The sequence below is a fragment of the Python bivittatus genome, unplaced genomic scaffold (assembly GCF_059951505.1).
Source record: "Python bivittatus isolate LINGU-HERP-01145 unplaced genomic scaffold, Pbiv_v1 ctg000020_np1212, whole genome shotgun sequence".
In the NCBI taxonomy this organism is placed as follows: Eukaryota; Metazoa; Chordata; class Lepidosauria; order Squamata; family Pythonidae; genus Python; species Python bivittatus.
Window position 1 is genome coordinate 99,329,341 of NW_028277030.1, and position 22,824 is coordinate 99,352,164.

A 22,824-nucleotide genomic window follows, 5' to 3' on the forward strand; every position below is an offset into this window, starting at 1 on the left:
CTGATATTTAAATAATGTTAAGGAAAAAGGATTTAAATCATCAGACACACAGGCAATTTATTTACTTGCAAGGAGGTAAGAGCAGAGTTTCTCTTTTCTTACTTAAAACAGCAAAGTTTAAAGGCGATTTATATATATATTTTTTGGAAGGAGGGATGTCATTGAATCACAGACACAAAAGGAGGGAGCCATGGTTATATTTCCCAAGTAGAAAACAAAAGGAGTGAGCCTGGAGCACATTTTTGAAGCAGAAAACAAAAGGAGCCATGAGTGTATTTCCAAAGCAAAACAAAGCAGCTTGACAGCATTAGAATGCCTTCTTCCTACAACAACGGAGGTGCTAATAGGTACTGCTAATAGGTACTGAACTTGAGGCATTGTTGCAGTCAGGAAAATGTCAAGCCAATTAACTCTAACTTGGTGAAAAACTTAAAAGTCAGGAAAGGAAGTAGAATTACAAAGCACTCTTTCCTGATAGGGGAGACCTGCCAGGGAAAATGGAAGGGGAAAAAGTGCTTTTTTGGAAAAGGGAAGAACCTTTATTAAAAAAATTTTATACTGTTAATTCGCTTCAAAATGCAAATAATATTAATAATCATCACCTAGATAGGTGGTTTCTTTAAAGAAGGCAAAACCATACAATATTTTTTTCCCTTAGAATACATGCTATTTATTAATACAGTTCCAAAAAGTAGTCAACTGGCTCACAAAACACAATGGCGTTAAAAAGATCCATGACCTGAAAATATTTTTAAAATGATTAAAAGGACTTAATGAAAGACACAGACAAGAAGTTGTTTTAGAAGCCTCTATAAAGATATACTGTATATTGCCTACCATTAAAAAAAAAAAAAAAGTACAGTGGCTCCAGCTGAGTTTCTCTGTGAAAACTATTCCATAATTAGGGTGCAACTACCTGTCTTCAAAATCCCATTCCCTAGCCGTCAGCTGGAAGATCCAACTAAGCCAACCTCTTCTCATCTGTTAATTTTCCTCAAATGTTCTTTGTGAGGACTACCCTAAGATGGTCTGAAAGTTACAGAGCACATTGGTATGAAAAGCTGATCTCACCCTTGACACAATCAGAGATGGGAGGTAGAATCATCACCGTCAAGTCATTAGATTTCAGCTCCCAATTGTTACATTGTCCAGCAGGTATAAATAATAAACACTAGCAGTATGATGGCTGCTGAGAGTGCTACAGTCTTCCGATTCTCATGACGAAGCATTTTGAGCTCTTTCTCTGGAAAGGAAAAAAAACAAGCATATTGTGAAGATACTATATACTTCTCAAAATAAAATGTAATTTGTTTTAAATATCAAGGTCTCTTTCTTAAGACTTTTGCAGTATTACTAAACCTGCCAGGATTAGGATTTTAGACGTGTCTATCACCAGATAGCTAGACAGTAAAAGAGGCATGTATTTTTTTTATTTTTTTTTGAGCGGGGGGTTGCCTCTGTCACCCTCATCAGCTGCAGTTGTAGAACTTGGAACACAAAAGCCTTTTTAACGTTTCTAAAGTTACAAGTTTCACCTGTTTTGGAGTATCATTGTAATTTTCTATTTTTTTTATATTATAACTTCCTATTGTATTTTTCTTTTTCTGCCATGTATTTTGCAGATGGGTAAATTTTCCATGGGACCTGAATCATAATAAGAGTTGAATAAGGTGCAGTGTGAAATCCAGGAGTCTTATTCTAAATATTGTGAGCTTTTAGTTTACTTTGTATGTATGTATGTCTGCCTGGTGTCTACATATTGCTCTCAAAAGATGAAAAAGGTTAATCAACTGTATTTCATGAAAGGAAATCTTAAGATGTTCAAAGTATCCTTATAAAATTAAATCTGGAATACTGTCAATACTCTGACATTTAACTTGTGGCTTCTGCTTAATGCTTTTAAGAGTAAGTAGAGAACAACATTTTTAAAAAAGGCTCTTGTAGAAACATAAAATATGGTATTTTAATTTAAGCCATCAAATGATTGAAAGAAGACCATGATGGTAGAATTGCTCTGATTTACAGAGAATGTGTCTTTACAGAATATTCAGCGGGTTGGGATCTCAAATGATTAAAAATGTATTTTTTTTTAACCCAGTGGGTTAGGAGGTGGGAGTGGAAGAAAGGATAACAAGTGTTTAAGATGCCCCAAATTTTAAAGCAGGAATTTATTCTTATTAAACCTTTGAGTCAAGAGTTTTAGGGTTACCAGTAGAAAAGCACTAGGCTGCTAAAGGCTCATCAATTAAACATGACTTTTGATCGTAAGCATTTTACCTACTTATGTGTCATAAAACATCTTGAGTAGAAAAAAATGTTGCCTCAAAAGGAATTACTGCAGGGATGTAGCTGACTAACTGAATGATGAATCTGAATTGTGCAGACTGATCTACAGAATCTAGATTATGAAGACCTGACACAGGGGAAAAAGAACTTCTATGTTATAGTAGGATGCTAGATTCCATTCTATGTATTCCGAGTGCCTTGGAGGAAGGGTGACATACAAATGTAATAAAAAAGCTACTTTAAAATGAAGTCAAAGGCTATTCAACTTCTGCACTATACCGTTTTCATATATCTATTTTGTGCTGCTATACAGCAATCAAGCCTATTCAGAGGCAATTTCAGTGCTTTTGTAATTTCTGGTAGAGGTCAGAGTTTGGGGACGGCTTATTTGACAACAGAATCATTGTTACTGACTGCAGTGGCAGCAGAGGTCAGTGCAGCTCAACGTGGGACTGCCAGAGGAGTATGATTTTAATGGGAAGTCTTGGGTGTTAATATAACAGCTCAGGCAGATGTCCCTTTATATTTGCTAGATCCCTAAGGGAGGCAGCTTTAGCGAGAAGAGCTCAGTGCATTAAAACATGGGCAAAAGGTCTCTAGCCCTTGGCTGAATGGCAGCTCCAGATACTATTATGGGATGCTTTCTCCTTGTTCCCTGAGCCTGAATGCCGACTATTTCTCAACATAGTATCAATTGTGGGCATGAAAATACTGCAAATTTATTAGGGAAAAAAAAATCCAATCCCGAACCATTCCTAGATGATGTGGCAAGGAAGTTATTAAATTTTCTTAAGTTTTTAAAAATTTTCATACATATTTACTATGAATTAGTAGAGTAGCTTCAGCAAGGACAGGACAATTTGCCCTCCTAAGCATTAAGTTCCACAGATGAGCAAAAAGAGACAAAGTTACACATAAACAAGCAGTGCAAAGAAAGTAAACAACTGAATAGGAAAAAATAAAGATTTATTTTGGAAATTTACAGAAATCCAAGGAAGCTTTTATGCAAAAATGGGCATGATTAAAAAAACAGGAAGACAAAGTTGTACTGGAGAAAGATACAAAGATAGCATGAATATACGGAAAAACTGTACAAAAAGATTATGGCTAGAAAATCTGGGAAGTGAAGTTAATTGGGATTGCTAACAACAACCAGCAGTACTGTTTAAAATCGTACAAGATGATGCAGTTAAAATGCTCATGATACTGTAATTCAGATTTTTAGTCCCCAACGAATTTTCATACAGGCTACATATGTTTTCAAATATGGGTGCTGCTTTCAAATTCTAAGATGCATGCTTTAATGTACTGAAAAATATTTTCAAATTCATAATGTGAAAATAATTTATCCTGAAATTTTCAATAATCCAGCAGGTGGCAGTGCAACCTAAACAGCCAAGGATAGATAGTAGGATAACACAATTATCCATTAGGGCCTTTCCAGACAGCAAAGAAAAGCAAGAATTAAGGTAATATTTATTCTGTCAAAGTTCCTAGCAGGGTCCTGCATCTGTGGAGGAGCAAGAAAGGTAGTATCTGGAAAGGAAGTTGCTGCCTGTGACCTTTCTTCAACAGGATAAACTCCCATTTTTCTTAGCCTAATCCTCAATACTTGTACATTGGGAAAATGCAGCTGTTGCTCCATTAGCAATGTCTTTTACAATTAAAATTACTGATTTAAACAGTGGCTGTACAGAGATTAACTTCTGACCAGTGCGTGTGTGTATGTATGTATGTATATATATGTACACACACACACACACACACACACACACTGCTTAATCTTTCAAGTATCCTTTCCAGCTTTAGGCAATGTTAACTACTCTGTGCCCTTTTGAAATGCAAAGAAAATTCCCTGGCATGATGATGCCTTGTGTCAGAGCTCTTCCCTGCTAATGCCTTTGAACTTAGTTCTGGACTCTAATTCTGTTCTTTGATAATTTCCTGCTACAGAGACACACTTTGGAAAGGGGAGATTTTGATTCTTCACAGCAACTACTGACTGTGAATTCCTTTCCAGTAGTTCTGAGACTTTTCTGTTTCTTCCCAGTTAGGCTGTATTGACTTTATCCTTGTACTGTTTGCCGCTGTCGCAGCCAATTATTCAGCTCTGTCTCCAATCACCGCTTGATCTTAAGATAGTGTGTTCCTTTCTGGGGCAGGAGATTTTAAGATATAGTCTGATACAAACTAAAGTTTTAGTTTAGCCAGGAGTTGGGAACCCATAGCCTGCCCAATGCAGCTGAACTAGAGTTCTCAGCAATACCACACAGCATGTCTATGGTGAGAAATGCACTAAATTACATTTATTCAACATCTGGAGAGCTACAGCTTGTGAAAGAGCTCCTCCTCAACCAAAAAGCTTTACCCTAATGATTTCCTTTTTATCTGCAGTTTCCACAAATGAAAACATGAACTCAATTTTTGAAGAGCCATTTTCTTACCTTATCAGGAGGCTACTCTATTTACACTTTTCAATGTTTTATGCAGAACATAACGTAAGTGTAAGCATCTTCTCACCACAGGGCATCCAGAATTGGAAAGCCTTGTCACTGCTTTTACTTACAGTTCTTTATACTGTATATACTTTATACTGAACAAATCAAAGCTGATAGAAATGTATCATGTACAAACCAGTCTCCCCAAAGGGATCACTGAACAACCATTTCCCTTTGATGGACAAGAAAAGTGCTAAGATATGATAGACTGTTTTGCACTCCCTTTAGTATAAGGCATACCCAGTGCAGGATTTCTTTGCAGTGAACTTCATTTAGCCTCTGAAGATAGTCTATAATCTGTTTTCTCAAGATAGGTTAATGCCCTTAACTTGTAGAAAGCTTTATTAAAATCAACAATTCTCTTCACTTGTATTTTTTAGAGCACATGTACTTATTTCTAATATGGAACTAAAATCACCTCACTGGAGAAGAGGTCAAGTACATCTGGGACACTCATTATTTCAGATACTGAAGTGTCAAATTATATTTGTCCTGTGCAAGTAGCCTGTAATGCATTTTAAGTTTGCCCTGGAGCAGTGTAACAGAATGAACAGCCAAATAAATGAGGCGACATATAGAGAGCAGTTGTTTTGAATATCATACACTTATTAGGTATCCTCCTCCAAGCATCATTTAATTTCAGTAGCTTGGTCTTCTCCTTCAAATCTATAATATGGGGGTTAATGCCAGTTTAGAGAGCTGTAAGAAGTACTAGGAAGTACTATAAAGTGCTTGGGCCATTTTGTTTATGTAGCACTTTGCCAGATAAGTAGGTGGAGGTGAGGGGGTCTTTTCCCTATATAGCTGGTGTGCCAGTTCTTTTTGGAGCATGAGGTGCAGGCAATATCTCTGGAGGCTATTATCACCTCTAGAATGTAATGCTGCATGGGGCTGCTTTTGAAGGCCGTCTGGAAGCTCAGCTGATACAAAATGTAAATCCTGCATGCTGCTGGATGACAGCCTTCAGTGCTGTATACTGAAGCACTGATGTTTTGTGGGCACTACAATGGCTTCCAATATGCCTCTAGCTACAATTCAAAGTGCTGGTTTTAACCCATATAGCCCTTTATGGCTTAGTACCTGCAGGGCCTTCAGATAGTACTGTACCGACTCACCCAAGATATTTGTCTTGAGTTGGGATGTTGAGAGCACCCCCATCCCTGTGAGATGTGGGGAGGGCAAGAGCATGGTGCTTATCAGTATATGTTCCATTCCTATGAAACACTCTACCCATGAGATACAGATGGCACTCTCCCTGATTCTATTTAGAAAGGCAGTCAAAGCAGAGCCCATATGCAGATGTTTGTTTTTAATAAGTAATTTTAGTGATATCACTGAGGATTTTTAAACAAAGGGTGATCATTTGTTGGAATACTGGGGTAGGTTTTGTATCTTGCTTTTAGTGATTAGAATGTATGTGTACTCTTGTAAACCTTTGAGAGTCCATGTGGACTCAGCAGTATACAAATATTGCATGTAAACAAACGAACAAGAACAGATGATCTCCAAATTCTGCTACTGGAGTACAAAACATACACTATTTTCTCTTTGAAGAAATCCAAATGATAAAAGAAATCACTCCAAGTCTCAGTCTAAGTAGTCTTGAGAAACCAATTTTCCAGAAGATCAGGAGGCATGCATTTTATTTATATTTATTCAAGCATTCTTTAATTGTTTTGTACATTGCCTTGGACAGAAAGGCAATCACATTTAAAATGTAATAAAGCCATCTTTAAAAATCCCCACTGATGCTTTTGACTTTAACACTTGTAACAGCTCATTCTAAATGAAACAGTCTTAACACACTGCATAGATTAAAATGAGCTTGCGTTTCTTGGAGCAATGCTGCAGAAAAGGTCCTAGATCATTAATCCCCTCTTGATGATGGGACACACAGTGTGGCCAGTGAACATCATGGGTTACAGATAGGTTAATGTAGGGATTTCAGTTACAGCAACTTGTAACGGTTGTTTTCTGCTAGAACAGACAGAAACCACACATTGTCTTCTCTTCCTTCTTCACTGGCTTGTGCTATATATGCTGCCAAACCTCCTTATCTGCCTCTGCACTTACAAATTAAATGGAAGGACCTCTTGAACCTTCTAAATGTGGAAAAAATCATTTTAACAGTGTCTTCTGCACCTTTCTGGGTTCTAGTTTTTATTTACTTGCAGTTCTTTTTTGAAAATTTAGCTACACAGAACTGTAGACAGGCAGATATATGACCACTGTCACTGTCACAAAGTATGTGATTTCTAATATATCAAGGAATATGTAAGCTTCTTTTTAGCACATTTATAATACTGCTATTAAAAACTCTATTTCCATCTCAGGTAACTTTGAATTATTTTAGTTTCAGATGAAATTACCTTAATGAAACTTCCCCAACTTGGTACCCTCTAGCAGTTCCTGGCTGGGAATTCTAGTGGGTGACATCCAAGCTATTTGAAGGGCACCATAATGGGAAAGGTTGCTACAGTATATTTCTTACCATAAATTTCAGCTTTGGTTTCTAGCAGATTTTTCTCTTTCTCCAGTGACTCTCTGCAAGGAAGTGGGAAAGGGATATACTTAGGAAAAGAAATAAAGTTATCTGGCACACATAAGATCTAGCTAGCTCTTATAACAGCAGATGAGGTCACAACCTAGCTGGATTTCTTCTGTTTGCTGGAAGATGGTCATATGACTGAGTGTTCCTCTGAACATGCTTGTACTTGGTATGTTAATTTTCCTACATATATTAAAATATCAGTTTTATGGTTCCTTTTCTGATTCTGAAGTGACATAGCTGACCTGTGAGTCGTTACAGTGTTTGCTGTTTGTAACAATTAAATCCAAGTCTATTCATCTCCTTAAAGACTTTTTAAAAAGCCAGGGGAATCGGACAGTGAAACTCTATCAAAGAAAAATTTTGGTCCTTTTCTCTCATTTTTAAGACTCTTGCCTGCCTGTACAATATGAAATATTCAACTTTGAATCAATTTTTTGGTACATGTTGGGTGAAATGCTACACGCATTTTAATCTTGCTTCATTTTTATAAAACTTGTAACTAAACAGAAAACTCAGTTTTCCAAAAGGGATAAACCCAAAGTTTATATTGCTAGCACAAAATTAATTAATCTACAGTTTAAAGCATGAGAACAAAACAAAGCACCTGAAAGTAGTATCTGTAGCCACAGCTCCATTACCACAGAGAAAACACAAAAGCACTGGTGTAGCTGGCAATACAGATACACTAGCAATTTGCTTGCCAGTTCCAAGCAAGCTCTCTAGTATAGTTAGGAAAGGCAGTAAGCACAATAGAGTTTGTGTCCCTAGAAAATGAAACAAGGGCCAGAGGGAAAATGGAGCCAAACTGGGCAACAGGGTAAATTAAGGGCAAAATGCAGGAAAACGTAATATTAGAAAAGGCAAAAGTGGGGCTCGTAGAAGTGCATCTGAAGAAGCAAAACAGACAAATTCAATTAATTCTACAATTACTGGGTGGCTAATATAAAAAAAAAATCCTGAGAAATACAGCTGAATAGAAATTTGAGGATTAGAATGAAATGGAACCCCAACTCTAATAAATGTATTAGTAGGCAACCAAGCCAGCCAGCCCCATCTTTGTAGTCTGTATGCCTTCTCCTAGGGTGGACGCCATGGGAGGATTAGATTAATTGTGATAGCTGTATACTGTTTTCCGTATCACCGAATGCCACTGAATAACATTGCTGAGGAACATAAACAGAGGAAGGTTCGTTCCTTCATATTTTGCTTGTGAGCTTCCCACAAAGTGGAATGCAGAGAGCAGAATGAATCCTTTGGTCAGATCTAACACAATATTTCACTGTGGTGCAGCTACCTCCCAATGTTTATTACACTGCATTGTTTTGCTCTACTGCCAAAAGCCATCACATGTCTTGAGATCTGAATGATAAGGGGCAATTTCATCATGTCACATCCTTTAATGTTAATACTATGCGGAGGGGAAGCCCACAGTGGCAGCAGCTCTTTTCTTGTTCTTATATAAGAAATGACATCAGAAAGTGACTGAGGTGACAAGATGCTACTGGTACTATAAAAAGCCAATGAAGAACTATGAACAGAATAGCTTCTGCTTGAACTAAAGGGACTAGATTTTAAATCCCTAATTTACTGAGGACCAATTAATTTCTCTATATAGTTTTTGTTCTTTAAAAGTAGCAGTTCCACTTTATTCTATACTAGCATAAACTTCAACAAAGCACTTGTTCAGTTGACAAGTGGAAAATTATGCCTAAATAGAAAAGGAGTAATTGGGCATATTTATTCAGGTGAATAGGAGACCCAATAAGCAATCTTCAGACATCTTATCTAGATGAAAGGAAAATTTGTTTTCTGATTTAGAATGCAAAATTACACCTAGTGGGCTTAAGGTATAGAAAGGGGGGGATGGATGTCAGGGGAAATGTTTACACAAGTAAAAGGTTTTTGAAAAGGAAAAATATATGTTAGAGAAGCTCTAGCTCTGGATTATCTTTCTCTAACTCTATGTTTTATGCACCATAATCAAGATTTGATTACACTTAGAGGAAATAAAGTGCTGCAAAATTTGAAATTCTAGGCAGCTAGGGGGCAGAAGCCACTTTAAATGACTTCCAAGTATTACTGGGAGGGAAACTTCTCAGAAGCAGAAAGATGGTCTAGAAAGGGAACTGTGAGAGAAAGAGGAGCATGGTTTGAAAGCACCCCTCTGCACTTGGAAGAATGGCATTGAAGCAGCCCTCTCCCAACCTTCCCAAAGCCAAGTGGAGCTTATTTCTCCCTCCCTCCTCACACCCTTCAGGAGAAAAGGATGTGAGAATTACTACTGTCCTGACTCTGCCAGAAAGCCAAATGAAAGAGCTTTGCTGGTGGACTGACTGGCAAAGACCCACATCACAGAGATTCATACCTGTATTTCAGCCAGCTAGCTGGTCACATCCAGCTGTTTTGACAGGCATAACAGCATCTACAGCTGGCTAGTTAAGCCACACCCTAGCCTTTTCAAAAATGGGCTGATTTCCCTAGCCACCTAGGTTACTCCATCTTGCCACATCCACACCCTCAGCACAGAAAAAAAAAAAAGAGGGTGTATGGGTGAGACAATAGGAGAAGGAAAAATGGCAATGGGATAAGGAAGTGAAAAACAACAGCTGGACAACTTCAGCAACAACAAGCAATAAACAGGGCTGACATCCAGCTACATAGGACCAACAGCCACAGTAAGAAGCCCCAACTCTGCTTGATTCCTGCCTGAAGCTCAGCTTCATGCTGAGCAGCAACTCTGCTTAGAGTTGAGCCTAGAGCTTGGCAACAACTTTGCTCTGCAGCTTGATATACCCAAGGAACACCCAAGCTGAAGCTGCACAAAATCTCCAATGTGTGCAAGAAACTTTGAAGGGAGGCAAAGATTGTATCCCACTTTAACCTATAAGAACTTACAAAGACCGAAAAGGCTGAGTAAGTCAAAGCCAAGAACTGGTTATCAGCTCATTAGAACTGGGAGGGTGAAGTGAATTGTGTTCAGCCAGGGCAGAAGTCATGCATTGGGAAAGTGTGGAACGTAATACAGTGTTGTGTAAAGTTTTCATCCAACCTGTGAAGTGTCCAGTCATAGTAAAATGAACCTCCACAGAAACATTTTGATGAACTATCAGAAATTCAAAGTGTATCAGTACTCAAAGCATACAGCAACATGAGAAAAGCAGTAAAGGGGAGAATTCAATGGAGTATTTTTGCCTCTTCCCCTATATTCAGGATACTCCTTTATAAAACAAATGAGAAGCTCATTTTACCTCTGCTTGATCCAAAGCAGCACACAATGATCAAACCAGTGGATTGTGAGAGCCACAGATACATGCAGTTAGAAAAGGCATGAAAGAATTTCTACTAGTACCTTCGTGCAGATGTTAGTTCTTCTCTGCGTAGCTTAAAATCCACCTCTTCCAAGGCTTGCCTGCAAAGCGTTAATTTGTCTTCCAGGCTCTCTACCTGAAATATGTACAGATAAGCAAGAATGACAAGGCATTTCACTGACATCTGTTCTACTAAACATCAGCATTTGACCAAAGAGTCCATCTCTTGCATCTGCTGCAGGTGAATTTCTCATGACCTTCAAATTTTCTGAGTAAAAGTGGCAAAGCCTTTGGACTAGAACCCATTATTCTTACCAATAAGGCAGAGAATACTGAGTGAGCCCATAACTTGCTGTTTCACCAGCTTTACTTCAAACTGCACTTCCAATATTTATTGTTGTAGATCCATTCACATGGGGTAATTCTATTACAAATTCTGTGGAACATTGCAGAGAGACAGAGAAATCTGATTTTCACAAATGGGGAAATGTGACAAACAAATCAAAATAGTGGATGTTTAAATAAGAAAATAAGTTGGTTTTGTAGTGGAACTCCACCATGACTGGAAAGTCAGACTGGGGTCAATCTTACATCAATGTTTATAATTTCAACCCTTCTAATTAAACATTCCAAGAATCATTGAATCCAGGGATAGGCTTTCAAAAATGAAATATAATTTGGGCCAAATTTCAAACAGAAGTTAAGCTGAGGTTGACATTAAAGTACCCAGTTCTCCAGCTTTAGTTTTATATACAACAACTCACCCAACTTCTTCTGCTGACTAAATTATCAAGTATGGGAAGTTCAAGGATGGGCAGTGGATGGCTCTCCAGTAGCTGTTTAGCTCCAACTCTCATGAATCCTCACTTGCTTGACCAATGACAAGGGTTTACAGAAATTGTGAGTCAAACAGTATATGAAGGATCACACATTGGTAGTCCTGAGCTAACTAATGAAGGCTAAATTGCTGAGGGTGAGAGGATGGGAGAAAGGGAACCTCCAGTCTTCCAGGAACCTTGTGTAGAGATTACTGAGTTCCTGTTGCCATTGGCTATGGAAACAAACAATCAGTAATAGAGTTGCTTAGAAGAAGTGGTACAAGATCAGTAATCTTTTCAACTATGCTATATATGTGGCTATGTAATCTCTATCTCAGATTTGAAAACCAATGTATTCCAAAGGGCCAAAAAGACTATATGCATTCTAAGGACTACTTTATATTACACACACCTCCAGTTATGGAAACAGAAAAACCATCCCTTCAGATAATGAGTCTCAAACTGGCAAAGGGTATTAATGCATAAAATAACACATAGCAGATACGGATGCACATCTGGATCTACATCATGTTTTTAAACTTCTGCTCTCCAGATGTTTGGGGACTAAAACATTCAGAACAATTTGTGCTTTCAACTTCACATTTTCAGCAGCAAAATAAATACTTCTGCTTTTTGAGGCTGATAATGTGCACATATTTTCCTACAAGCAAATAATTAATGAGGAACTTCCCAAGTTATTATTGTTAATATCATACATGCTATTATGATGTGTGTGTGGAATTTAGTCATATTCATTACTTAAATAACATACAGGTGGACTAAACTGTGGATGCCGATATACATTTTTGCAGCTGCTTGGATTTTCCCCCTGAAATAAGACATCATCTGCACTTCCTTTACTGCCTTTTTACATCTTGAGACAGCCATGTCTTCAAAATAAAAAGCTGACATTGGAAGAGGCCCAGGGACTTGCCCCAGGTGGAGCAGGCAAATTAACTTGGGCAATTCCAAGTCTCAAGTGGATACTTTTAACTGCTGTGATCATCTTGTATTCAGCTGGAGTTGTGGCAGGAAGCAACTGCTGGCTGCTTAAGATAGTCATCTAATTAGTCTGCTAATTTATTTTTCAGTAAAGTGGAAAGACAAGAGAGGGAGAGGAACAGCTGAAGCGTGCTGCATAGGCAATCAAGGTTTTGAAGAGGAAAAGAACCTCTCAGGACAGAAGCCACCCCGAAAGGGAAAGGGCTCAAGGGAAAGGGCTCTAGGGAAACCCACTGATTTGGAGCCCAAGGTAAACTATTGCTTTGTAGTTCTGGGTATGAAGAATATGGCCTTTGCTGGACAGAAGAAATCTCTCTCAACTTTCAAACTACTGTCTATCTAGCCATGCAGCACTGCACAGACTCAGATAAATGTTTCACATGGAGTCCCTCTTTTTATTTAGTCTGAACACAGGATGGCATGTTCTTTCTCCAGGAACTCTAGTCCCTTCCCCTGCAGGAGGATTAGAAAATACACCTGTGGTGATGAGAAGTTAATCAAAAATGTCAAATCCATGCATGCTTCTTTTCCAATTGCCTCTTTCATTGCACATGGTGTTTCACCTATGCACCCAGAAGCCAAGGGGAAAAAAGAGTGATTGTTCACTTGATCTGCCTCTCCCATTAGCCTGATGAGATACATGGAATCTGGAGAACTGGAAGACATTTCCTACAGCACATATCCCTTCCACAAATAATATTTGGAAATCAATTCTACTGATCTCCTGATTAATCACTTTATGGGTTAATTCTGGGCTAATTAGCAATTCTCACACTCTGCTTTGGGAAAGAAAGCAAGACTAGCCTCAGGCAAGGGACAGGAGAGAAAAACGGGGATATAAGGAACCAATTTATGGCAAGAAAAACAGGCTGCTAAGGAGAAAAAGGAAGTATTGTCTTTCCTTGTACATCTCTTCTAACAACTGATGACAGAATACATCAGTTGAAATGTATTATATAAGTATTAGTGTTTAGCAACAGTAATGGTAGGAGCAGAAAGTCTTCAAGATGCCACCAGCCTCTGCTTTTGCTGCAAAAGGCAAACAGACTACAAAGAACAATAATTCAGGATAATACCAAAGGTTCACCTAGTCCAGCATCTTTCTTGCCCAAATGATCAAATACTTATGGAAAGCACACAAACACAAGGGAAACAACCACTCCTGCTGTCCTTGCTGCTTAGCAACCAGCACTGGGTGTCATCATATCTAATAGATCTTTAAAGATCATTTCTGCACAAATTTGACCATGCTGCCACAAATTTTCATGTTCTGGGAGCAGATGTGGTTCTCAGATACATGGTCTATCTATGGCCATTATGAGAATTCATATGGAGTTAATTTAATATGCACTTAATTCCCATCATCTGTAAGAGCTGCTTGGGAGGAGGTGGGAGAACCAAAGAAGATATGAAGAATTTCTCCTCAAATTGACACCCTCTAGTGGACTACAAGTCTAATGGCCCCCAGCCACACAGTCCTTCCTTCTGAGTTCAAGGCCTTAACAATGCTACTGTCTTCTCCAGTTGCATATTTCCCTGTATCCCTCATGCCTCCAGAAGTGCCTAAGCTCAGTTACGAGACATGGACATATTCTGATTAGCAAGTCCCTTCCCACTTTACCACTTTTTTTCCCCCCAGAATCTTCTGAAAGGAATGGAGGAGAGAGATAACTATTTACTCTTTGCTCCTCCTTATCCAATTTTCCCTTCAAAATAAATGCAGCAGCGCCATGAACTCTTTTTAAATAAGTATTTAGACACGTGTTCAGATACAATGAGCACTTCTGAAATTTGGATTCCCTTGAGGGATCTTGATACAATTCTCCAAACAGAGAAGTTTGGCAGGCAAAGGAGGGATAATTCACAATTCAAAAAGACATACAGTATACACTTATTGCTGATACTAATTCATACTATCTGTGGTGAAGAGACCAAGATGCAGACATCACAATTGAGGAATGACATTTGAATATGTATTCAAATTGTTTGGGGTTCTGAAAGAAACAACTTTTCTGATGAATTAATAAAAAGCACTCTTCCTTACACGAAGGCCACAAACACATTTTAAGAAATGGCATCCAACCTTGCCTTTATACATTCCTTAATTAAGAACCTGACATTCAGCTACATTGCACATTTCCTGACATCCAAAGGAGTTAGGTAATGAGGCTACATACCTCCTGACCCTCTGAAAAGAGATCAGAGCCAAACAAAAATGGGAAAAAGTTAACAGATGAAACTGCTTTTCTCTTAAGCAGATTTGCCTATGTCATTTGCTGGCAGCTTTCCTTCATGTTCCCATTGGTTAACAGGTCTATCATAATGTATGAATTGTTTGGATGGTTCACAAATCATACAAGATAAACTGAGATAGGAATAACAACTGTCACACTTCTGTATTTCAATGAGACCAACGTGACCTCCGTATCACTAGGATAGACCACTGCAATGTGCTGTCCCTGGGGCTATCTTTGAAGACTTCTTGGAAGCTACAATTGGTGCAGAATGCAGCTGCCCACATGCTGGTGTGTGTGAGCCATTACAGGCATGAAATGCCTCCACTGCAAGTACAGTAAGGGCTTCCAATAGGTTTCCGGGAACAATTCAAAGTGTTGACCTTTAAAGGCCGACATAGCTTGGCTCCTAAGTACAGGCAGACCTCGCTTACCTTGTGCAACAACCAAAGTTACAACAGTGCTGAAGAAAATAACTTTGCAACCAAGGTGTGCATTTACAACCTTTGCAGCATCTCTCAGTCACGTGATCACCATTACAGTCACTATGCATAGTGCTGTGCCTGACCCACTGTTTTTCTTTTTTTCCCCCTTGCAGAGCAGAGAGGTCAGAGAGGAAGAGATTACAAGAGAGTAAGCAGGCACACAGTGGAGAATACACATTGAAAGCAATGCACTGGTGCCAGCAGCCCGGGTGTGCTAAGCATACAGCTGGTGTATTCCCCACGGTATGCCTGCTTACTCTCTTGTAATCTCTTCCTCTCCAATGAATGTAAATACAAACATTAATGCCCTTCTTGCTAATTATCCCAAAGGGTGGGGGAGTGGGGAAAAGGAAAGTACAGTCACAGTCTTGTGATTTCTGACTTAGTGACCACTGCTTAACAACAGAGCTGCTGGTCCCAACTGTGGTCGCTAAATGAGGACTACCTTTAACTGCAAGATTTCCTCTTTCAGGCAAAACCAACCTATCCACTTCATTTGTGCTGGTTAGAATGCTGAGGATACCCGAACTACAAATGGGGAGGCAGAAATGGTGATTTTCTCCGTTGGTCCCGCTTTGTGGAATAGTCTCTCACCAGAAGTCAGGCTAGCATCAACTCTGACAGCTTTCCATAAAGCTGCCAAAGTAGAGCCTTTGAAAGCTGATGTTGGCCAATGCTGGGTTGCCACTATCAAGTTACTGTATAATTACTATTGTGATTTTATTTTTACTTCTGCTATGCTGAAATTGTGCTGTTTTAACTGTTTGTTCTAATGTCTTTTATGAATGTATACCATCATTGGTCATAGGATTTTGGCAGTATATTAAATAAACAAATGATCATTATCTATAGACAAAGCCTGATATCAAGAATTCACTCTTGTACAATATCTACACATTAAAGGATCTATCCAAAGCCAGTAGAAAACAACCTTTCCTATTCTCTCACACAGGAGAGCCAGTTGGTATAGTGGTTAAGGCATCAGGCTAGAAACTGGGAGAGTGTTGGTTCTAGTTCCACCTTAGGCATGAAGCTAGCTGGGTGACCTTGGGCCAGTCACTCTCTCTCAGCCCTATGAAGCAGGCAGTGGCAAACCACTTCCAAATTCTTGCCACGAAAACTGCAGGGACTTGTCCAGGCAGTCACCAGGAGTCAAGACTGACTGGAAGGCAACAAAAATAAAACAAAAAACAAAACAAAACCCTCTAACTAGTCTAATACATGCCCTTTTGACTCATGAAAAATAGCTTTTTTCTATTATGATAACTGTATCACAGCAAAATGGCCTCTGTTAATTTCTAAAAAATATTTGAAAATTAGGCCACAGAATATTAGTGTTGCTCTATTGTTCTTTATACACTGGCAACCAGTTCCTTCAAAAGGGAAGGAATTTTTTTTACTGAAAACACAGCTTCATGTTTCTCGGGGAATTCATAGTTGTGGAACTTAAGCATATCAAAAGGAAGTTATCTGTCCAGGGTTTTGAAGATTTAGTTCTCTATACTGCCATTCAATTATAAGAAAAGCATTAACGTATTTCAAACATCATCCTTTTGAGTTAACTAATGGCAAAGGAAGTCACAAGCTGGATGGAGAATGTTTTATTTGCTAGGACTGTAGGACAACTGAACTTATTAAAATGCCAAATCCTGTAATAATAACCACATACACTTAACACTCTAAAGCAAAATGCCCTGGGAAAGAACTGAGGACTTATCATCATCTTGTTGAAGGAGAACAATTTTAGATTGGATCAGTGACAGGTCAGAAGTTCCATGGGACCCTATGCATATTAATTTGATGATGTACAAACACATGTAAAGATGGTAATCACACAATAATTATATGATTTATATATTAGTATGTTTACTCTCTTCTGAACTATTGGGGAATTGAAACAAGCAATAACAAATATATCAGAATTTACAAGATTTCTATCCAATTTCACAAGGGAGAAAATTTGCCTTTGTAGGACACTGCAACTTACATGCTCTGTTCAAACACACGAATGACCCAGCTATCCTTTCCTAGTCAATAAACTCACCTTTGTGTTCCAGCAGCACATGATCTTGGATGACCATCAGATACCTTAGCCATATTTTTAGTCCTCTCAGCCTCTAAAAAGGAAGCTGGGGGCAGCCTCATTTTCTGCTATCCTCCCCCAAGGAGATCCATGTTGTCAGAATTGAGGTTGGTACAACATGGACAAGTTTGGGAGGGTCATACACCTCCCATTTTTTCCCTCTCACTATTTCACCTCTTCCCTATGTTGCTGTGGGAAAAAGCAGAAATGAAAACAACCACCACTGAGGCAGAGCACTTACAGAATCCCCCTGTTCACTGCCTATTTCTAGTCAGAGTCATTGGAAGGGACAGTTAACGCTCTAGTAAGGAGTTCATACAACACAGGGGGAGTTGACTCTCTAGTCCAGTCCTCCCACTGGCAGGAGATAATTTAACTTCAAACAGTAACAGGTCTGTTTGGAGTTAAATTTAATCCTCTCAGGTTTAAATGGCCCAATTGATCTCAGTTGGGGAGTTTGAGACACTTATTTAACCCTCCAGACTCTCTTAACCATGTCATGTGAACAGTGCCACAGTACTGCAGTATCCATTTGACTTTATGATTGCAATGAAGTATTATTTATACAGACAGTATCTCACAGTGTAGCCATAAAAATCAATGTAAGTATTTGAAACAAATATGTTTATAGGGAAACTGACTGTTGCAAAAGTTGAGAATGTCAACTATTACTATTTATGTAGACCTTCAACACACAGAGAGCTTTATAGAGTATAAGAGAAGATATAACTACCCTAAGAAGCCAACAATCTAAAATTCAGCCAAAGGGTAATGAGGGGGGAGGGGGGAGTAAAAGCAGGGAAGAAAGTGGACCCCTGCTACAAATGCAGGTTTTTAATTTATGTATTTAAATATTTTTGCTTTCCCTTTACTTGTTTTAATTGAAACCATCTGCTGAGAAATGTGTGCTGTACTTAATGGAGCCCTAGATAGGTCTAGTAACAATAGGAGAAAACTGCTAAATATGCTATTCCCACTAGATCTTAATACAATCATATATTTTGAGTCAAAATGCTATACTGCCCACATACAGCAGCCTTAAAATCCCTCTTCTTGCTTGGCTGTACATGTTAATCACTTCCTATTTTATTACTTATATTTTTGTTTCACTGTCTTTTAAGAACACAGTAATTAGTAATACCTTTCTCCAAAGAATTGTTAATGGGCAAATAGGGATCATAGCTTTTCCAAAGAATCATAAAGTTGCATCTAAATAACAGCATAATTTGTATTAACTGATGCCAAACTGGTACCCTTCACACTGACTGCACTACAAATTCCCTGCCGGTGTGGCTAATATATATGGTGGTTAGGACTTTATAAAAGCTGATGTCCAATACAACTGGACAGCATTACTTAGGGGAAAAGTAATATATTTTTTTAGGTCAGTGCAAACATACATCACCCACTGGTATTAAAGAGTGAGTGGAAGTCCCCTGAAAGCAGAAGAATCCCTCTGATGTATACATCAAATGATACCTTGATGAATACATTAGTGCAAGAATAATTTATGGGTGAATAAATTATTGCTGCATCCCCCAATCCTGGAAAAAGATACAGCTTTTTTAATGAGTTGCAGACAGGTGTTTCATTTGTGTTTCTGCACATTCCAAACCCTGCTTCTGAATTTAATCAGGGGTATTACATAGCCCCATTAGATTGATTCCATCTGGTTTCCTCCAGGAATGATGCAGCTACAACTCCCAGAATTCCATTACACTGGAAGATACTTTCCCAAGCTATCATCTTCCATCATCCCTAACCACTGAACTTGTTGGCTGGGAGTGATGGAAGCTGCAGTTCAAAAATATTGAGAATATTAGGTTGGAAAAGATTGGCTGTTGGTCAGGCTGCTGTTTAAAAAGGATTTAATTTGTAAATTTTTATATTTCAAATCAACAATCTAATTCAATCAAACTATTAAGTTTGCAATTAGAGGGAATGATGATGATACTGGGATTGCTGTGAGATATAATTATCTGGATGCATGAACTAAGAATTATTCTGATAGTTCATTGGGAATTGATTAGACATGAACAGATTCTTAAAAGCCTTTTGTTTATACAGATTCCACCCTTAATATTTGAGATTGTTTAATGAATTGTTCATATAGATACAGACTCCATTTTACCGGTATGTGCAAACTGCTATAGGAATTAGAATTCACACTATTGTATATGCAGGATACTGGGGGAAAACATTACATAGAAAAAAATCAGCTTGTACAATGATTTAAACAAGATTTTCATGCAACAAAGGAAAGTATTTGCCTGTATTATTGAGAACTAACGCTACCGCAAAACAGGCTGCGTCACTTTGATTAGCAAAGCTTGAAGCCTTACATTCCCATCCCAGGATTTCCCATTTGTGAACATTTGGTAGCACTGCTCAGATCAGCAAATCCTTTTGATTAAATCAACATATCACTGCCTCTTAGCGAGGCAAGTTTTTAAAAGCTCAAAAGAAATGCAGCAGCCAGTGGAAGATTTTGCAACACAGGGTAGGAATGCAGAATGAATTGACTCTTGAAACTGTAAATGTCAGGAATGGGAATGGGAGGGAGTGGCAGTTGGAAGTATGGAAAAAAGCAGAACCATCTGATTTGAAAAGCTCTTTTACACCCTGAATTCTAAGCTAGAGTTGGAGAAAGAAATGGTGATCAAAACAAGAACAGCAGGGAAAAAAGAATAACAGTCTACACAAAGAGCCTGAGGTGTTTCATCACAAGACAGTTGATTTTGATACTGATTCTGGCTCCACAACAAATACAAGTGCATAGGAATTCACATTTTATTTCCATCCTTGTCTCAGATATGCATAGACATTTAATATTTCAGTATACAAAGGAAATATGGAAATAAAAGGGCTAACAAGCTGAGGAGGAACATGGAAGACACAGACAAAGTCTCCAAGGCAAAAGCAAACACTTGAAACATCTTTGATTGCCCTTTCAGTGATTCAAGTTCTCTTTCCCATCTAATAATGCTATCAGTTCCTTAGAAATCATCTTTTCATCTCCAATGCACCACAAGGATATTTTCTTTCCCATCATATGCAAATTCTTCTCCCTTGGAACAAACACTCCAAAACCAGATTTCAGGAATAAGAGGTAGATGTTTCAGAAGCTGTGTGCAATATCGCCTTCCTTAGATCAGTGCTGTTCAGATAATCTCTGAATCATCCAAAATATAAGGGAGGATCATAACTCCTATAATCCTCATCCTGCAAAAGCAATGACCTGGGAATATGGGTGTTGTAGTTCTATATATCTGGAGGGGGCCAGATTGCAAGGCTGGGTTAGACTGATTGGGGTGCCTCAGTTTGGAACCTTCATTCAGCTATAAAGCTCACTGCTTATTTGTTTGTGATTGCATGTCAGGATTGTGAATGAGAAAGCAGAAAAAACGACACAGATTTTCTTTTCTGGAGGAAACTCTTTAGTTAATTCTCCTTTTATCGCATTCTCAATTCCCCCATATAAAGTTCTATATTCGAATAATCTTCCCAGACCAAACAAAAAATAAAAATACTCCCATAACTATAACAAAAAACAGAGCAACATATGCATGGATTCTAACCTGAAATTCATTTTTCAAAAGCATATAAAATGTAAATTTATACAAAAACTAATGAAATAAATTTACAAAACATGCTAATTCCCATAGGCTGACATATTTAATCCCTATTTTACCACCCAGAAGAATGGTGAAATGGACTATAACACCCCTTATGAAAATAGAAATAAGATTGATAGATAAGGCAGAGAGGAACTAGTCATTTTTTTTTGGCCTGTTTTATTGGTGTTGATTTTTAGAAAGACTTAACATGGGAGAATTTTTTTTTTTTAAAGTGATACTTCCCTCCTCTCCCCAGCTGCAATATGAAACTGAACACTTCATTCTGTTATTCATCCTACTGCAAATACCAATGATGGTCCTCTTCAGGTTCATCACCCCTACCTTGCAGGAATTCATTTGCAGCTTTTCCAAAGTGGGTTGCTCAGTATGATCAATAGAAGTCATATTGCATCTTTATCAGAACTAAATTGGTCTCCTTGACTCCCATCCAAAATGTAGCTAAGTCCTATGTTGTCCAATTTTCACCAAAGATGTGTCTTATTCTCCCACTTTAATACCATCAGTCAAAGATGTAATGCAGGAAACAGCTTCAGAAAGTCACAAACTGCTAAGGAAGGATGTGTTATAATAATTTTGTGTGTTTAAACAAAAACAAGCCCCATTAAGTTTACATCCAAGCCACTGCACTGAATTATAATTTCCAGTTTACACATGACCACAATGTGCAGAAAATTAAGTGGCCCTCTAAATGTTGTTCAACTACAAGCATGACAAATGGCTATCCTGGCTGGGGCTGAGGTGAGCCAAAATCCAGCCATGTGAAGCCACAGGTTATGTGGCCTAAACCCATGAAATCAATTGTTTTCTGTTGGGATAGGTAAATGGAATCCATGTTTTGTCACCAAGTGTCTGTGCTGACTTGTTTTATTCTTCATTCATATTATGAGTTTAAACTGTTTTTATTGTATTGCAAACTTTTTTGTAAACTGTTTGGAATGTGTGTTATTTAAAAAGCAGGTATCCATTTCAAAGCAAACTAAGATAATGCCTCCACTGATACTCCAAACAGCAGAAGAAGCTGGGAGTTATTAGATGACAAACCGTATACTACTTCTGCTTTATTGGATATGAATATGTTAGACTAGATTAAAACAGGACAGTGTGTTTTAGGGAATCCAGGCACTGTCTCAGCATGTTGTATGAACCATCCCACTGAACCACAGAATGGTTTACTTTCCTGGGCATGGGCTGCTATGTGAACTAAGTGCCTTTTGCTGATTGAGTCCAGAATTAGGAGTGTTGTATTAGTCGAGCTCTTTTGTTTTAATCCACCCATCCCCAAGCTCCTGCCCTCCAAACTGGTGGGACTGAAAACTCCATTATTCTTCAACCTGCTCATCTAAAGAGACTAAAACTGGAGGAGGGTGGCTTAACCTGAGGGCTGCCTCAGCTTATACAGATATACAGCCAATACCCCGCAGTTACTTCTCACAGGACCTCTCTCCCCCCCAGCCTTCGCTGCTCTTTCAGGCCTTTGGGTACGCAATTCGCCTCCCACCGCTGACTCCTTGGTAGGGCCGCAGCCACGCCCTCCTTCCCTGCTCCGTGCCTCCCCCAGGGTCGTCTTCTGGTTGCCTGGGCAGCGTGCGGCTCTCCTCACCTGCTGAGCTATGCTTAAACCCTCTTGTTTCTCAACCATTTTCCTCCCTCCGCGCGGTCCGAGCAGGCTCATGTGTACAGCAGTCCTCTTTCGCCTGTCCTTGTCAGACGCGGGGTGCTGACGTGGGGACTCACGTCGAAGTAGGGAGCCTAGGACCGACAACTGCCGCAGCCATCTTTGTCGCGGGCGACGTTGCCCTCTCGTCTGCCCGCACACCGCCGTGTTCGAGAGGGGCGAGTCCGTCGGACCGGCGAGAGACGTGAGGAAGGGCGTGGCCCCGTGCCGGCTTTCTGGCTGCCCGGAGGCCTCGGAATCAAGAAG

At 39.0% G+C, this 22,824-nt stretch overlaps 1 protein-coding gene across 1 annotated transcript; it reads right to left on the minus strand.

Moving 5' to 3' along the window:
- Positions 1-99: 99 nt before the first annotated feature.
- CCDC167 (coiled-coil domain containing 167) lies at positions 100-22,657 on the minus strand. The gene is made up of 4 exons (XM_007434525.3): positions 22,504-22,657; positions 10,685-10,779; positions 7,276-7,328; positions 100-1,243 (listed from the first exon to the last, which is right to left on the minus strand). The coding sequence occupies exons 1-4, from the start codon at positions 22,573-22,575 to the stop codon at positions 1,140-1,142; spliced, it is 324 nt and encodes a 107-aa protein (XP_007434587.3). The 5' UTR covers positions 22,576-22,657; the 3' UTR covers positions 100-1,139.
- Positions 22,658-22,824: the final 167 nt, after the last annotated feature.

Coding starts and splice junctions, on each gene's coding strand:
- CCDC167 (XM_007434525.3), bottom strand. CDS start 22,575: ATGAGCCTGCTCGGACCGCGCGGAGGGAGGAAAATGGTTGAGAAACAA. Junction 7,329..10,684: donor GAACTAACATCTGCACGAAG/GTACTAGTAGAA, acceptor ACTTCCTTGCAG/AGAGTCACTGGAGAAAGAGA. Junction 1,244..7,275: donor AACCAAAGCTGAAATTTATG/GTAAGAAATATA, acceptor TTTCCTTTCCAG/AGAAAGAGCTCAAAATGCTT.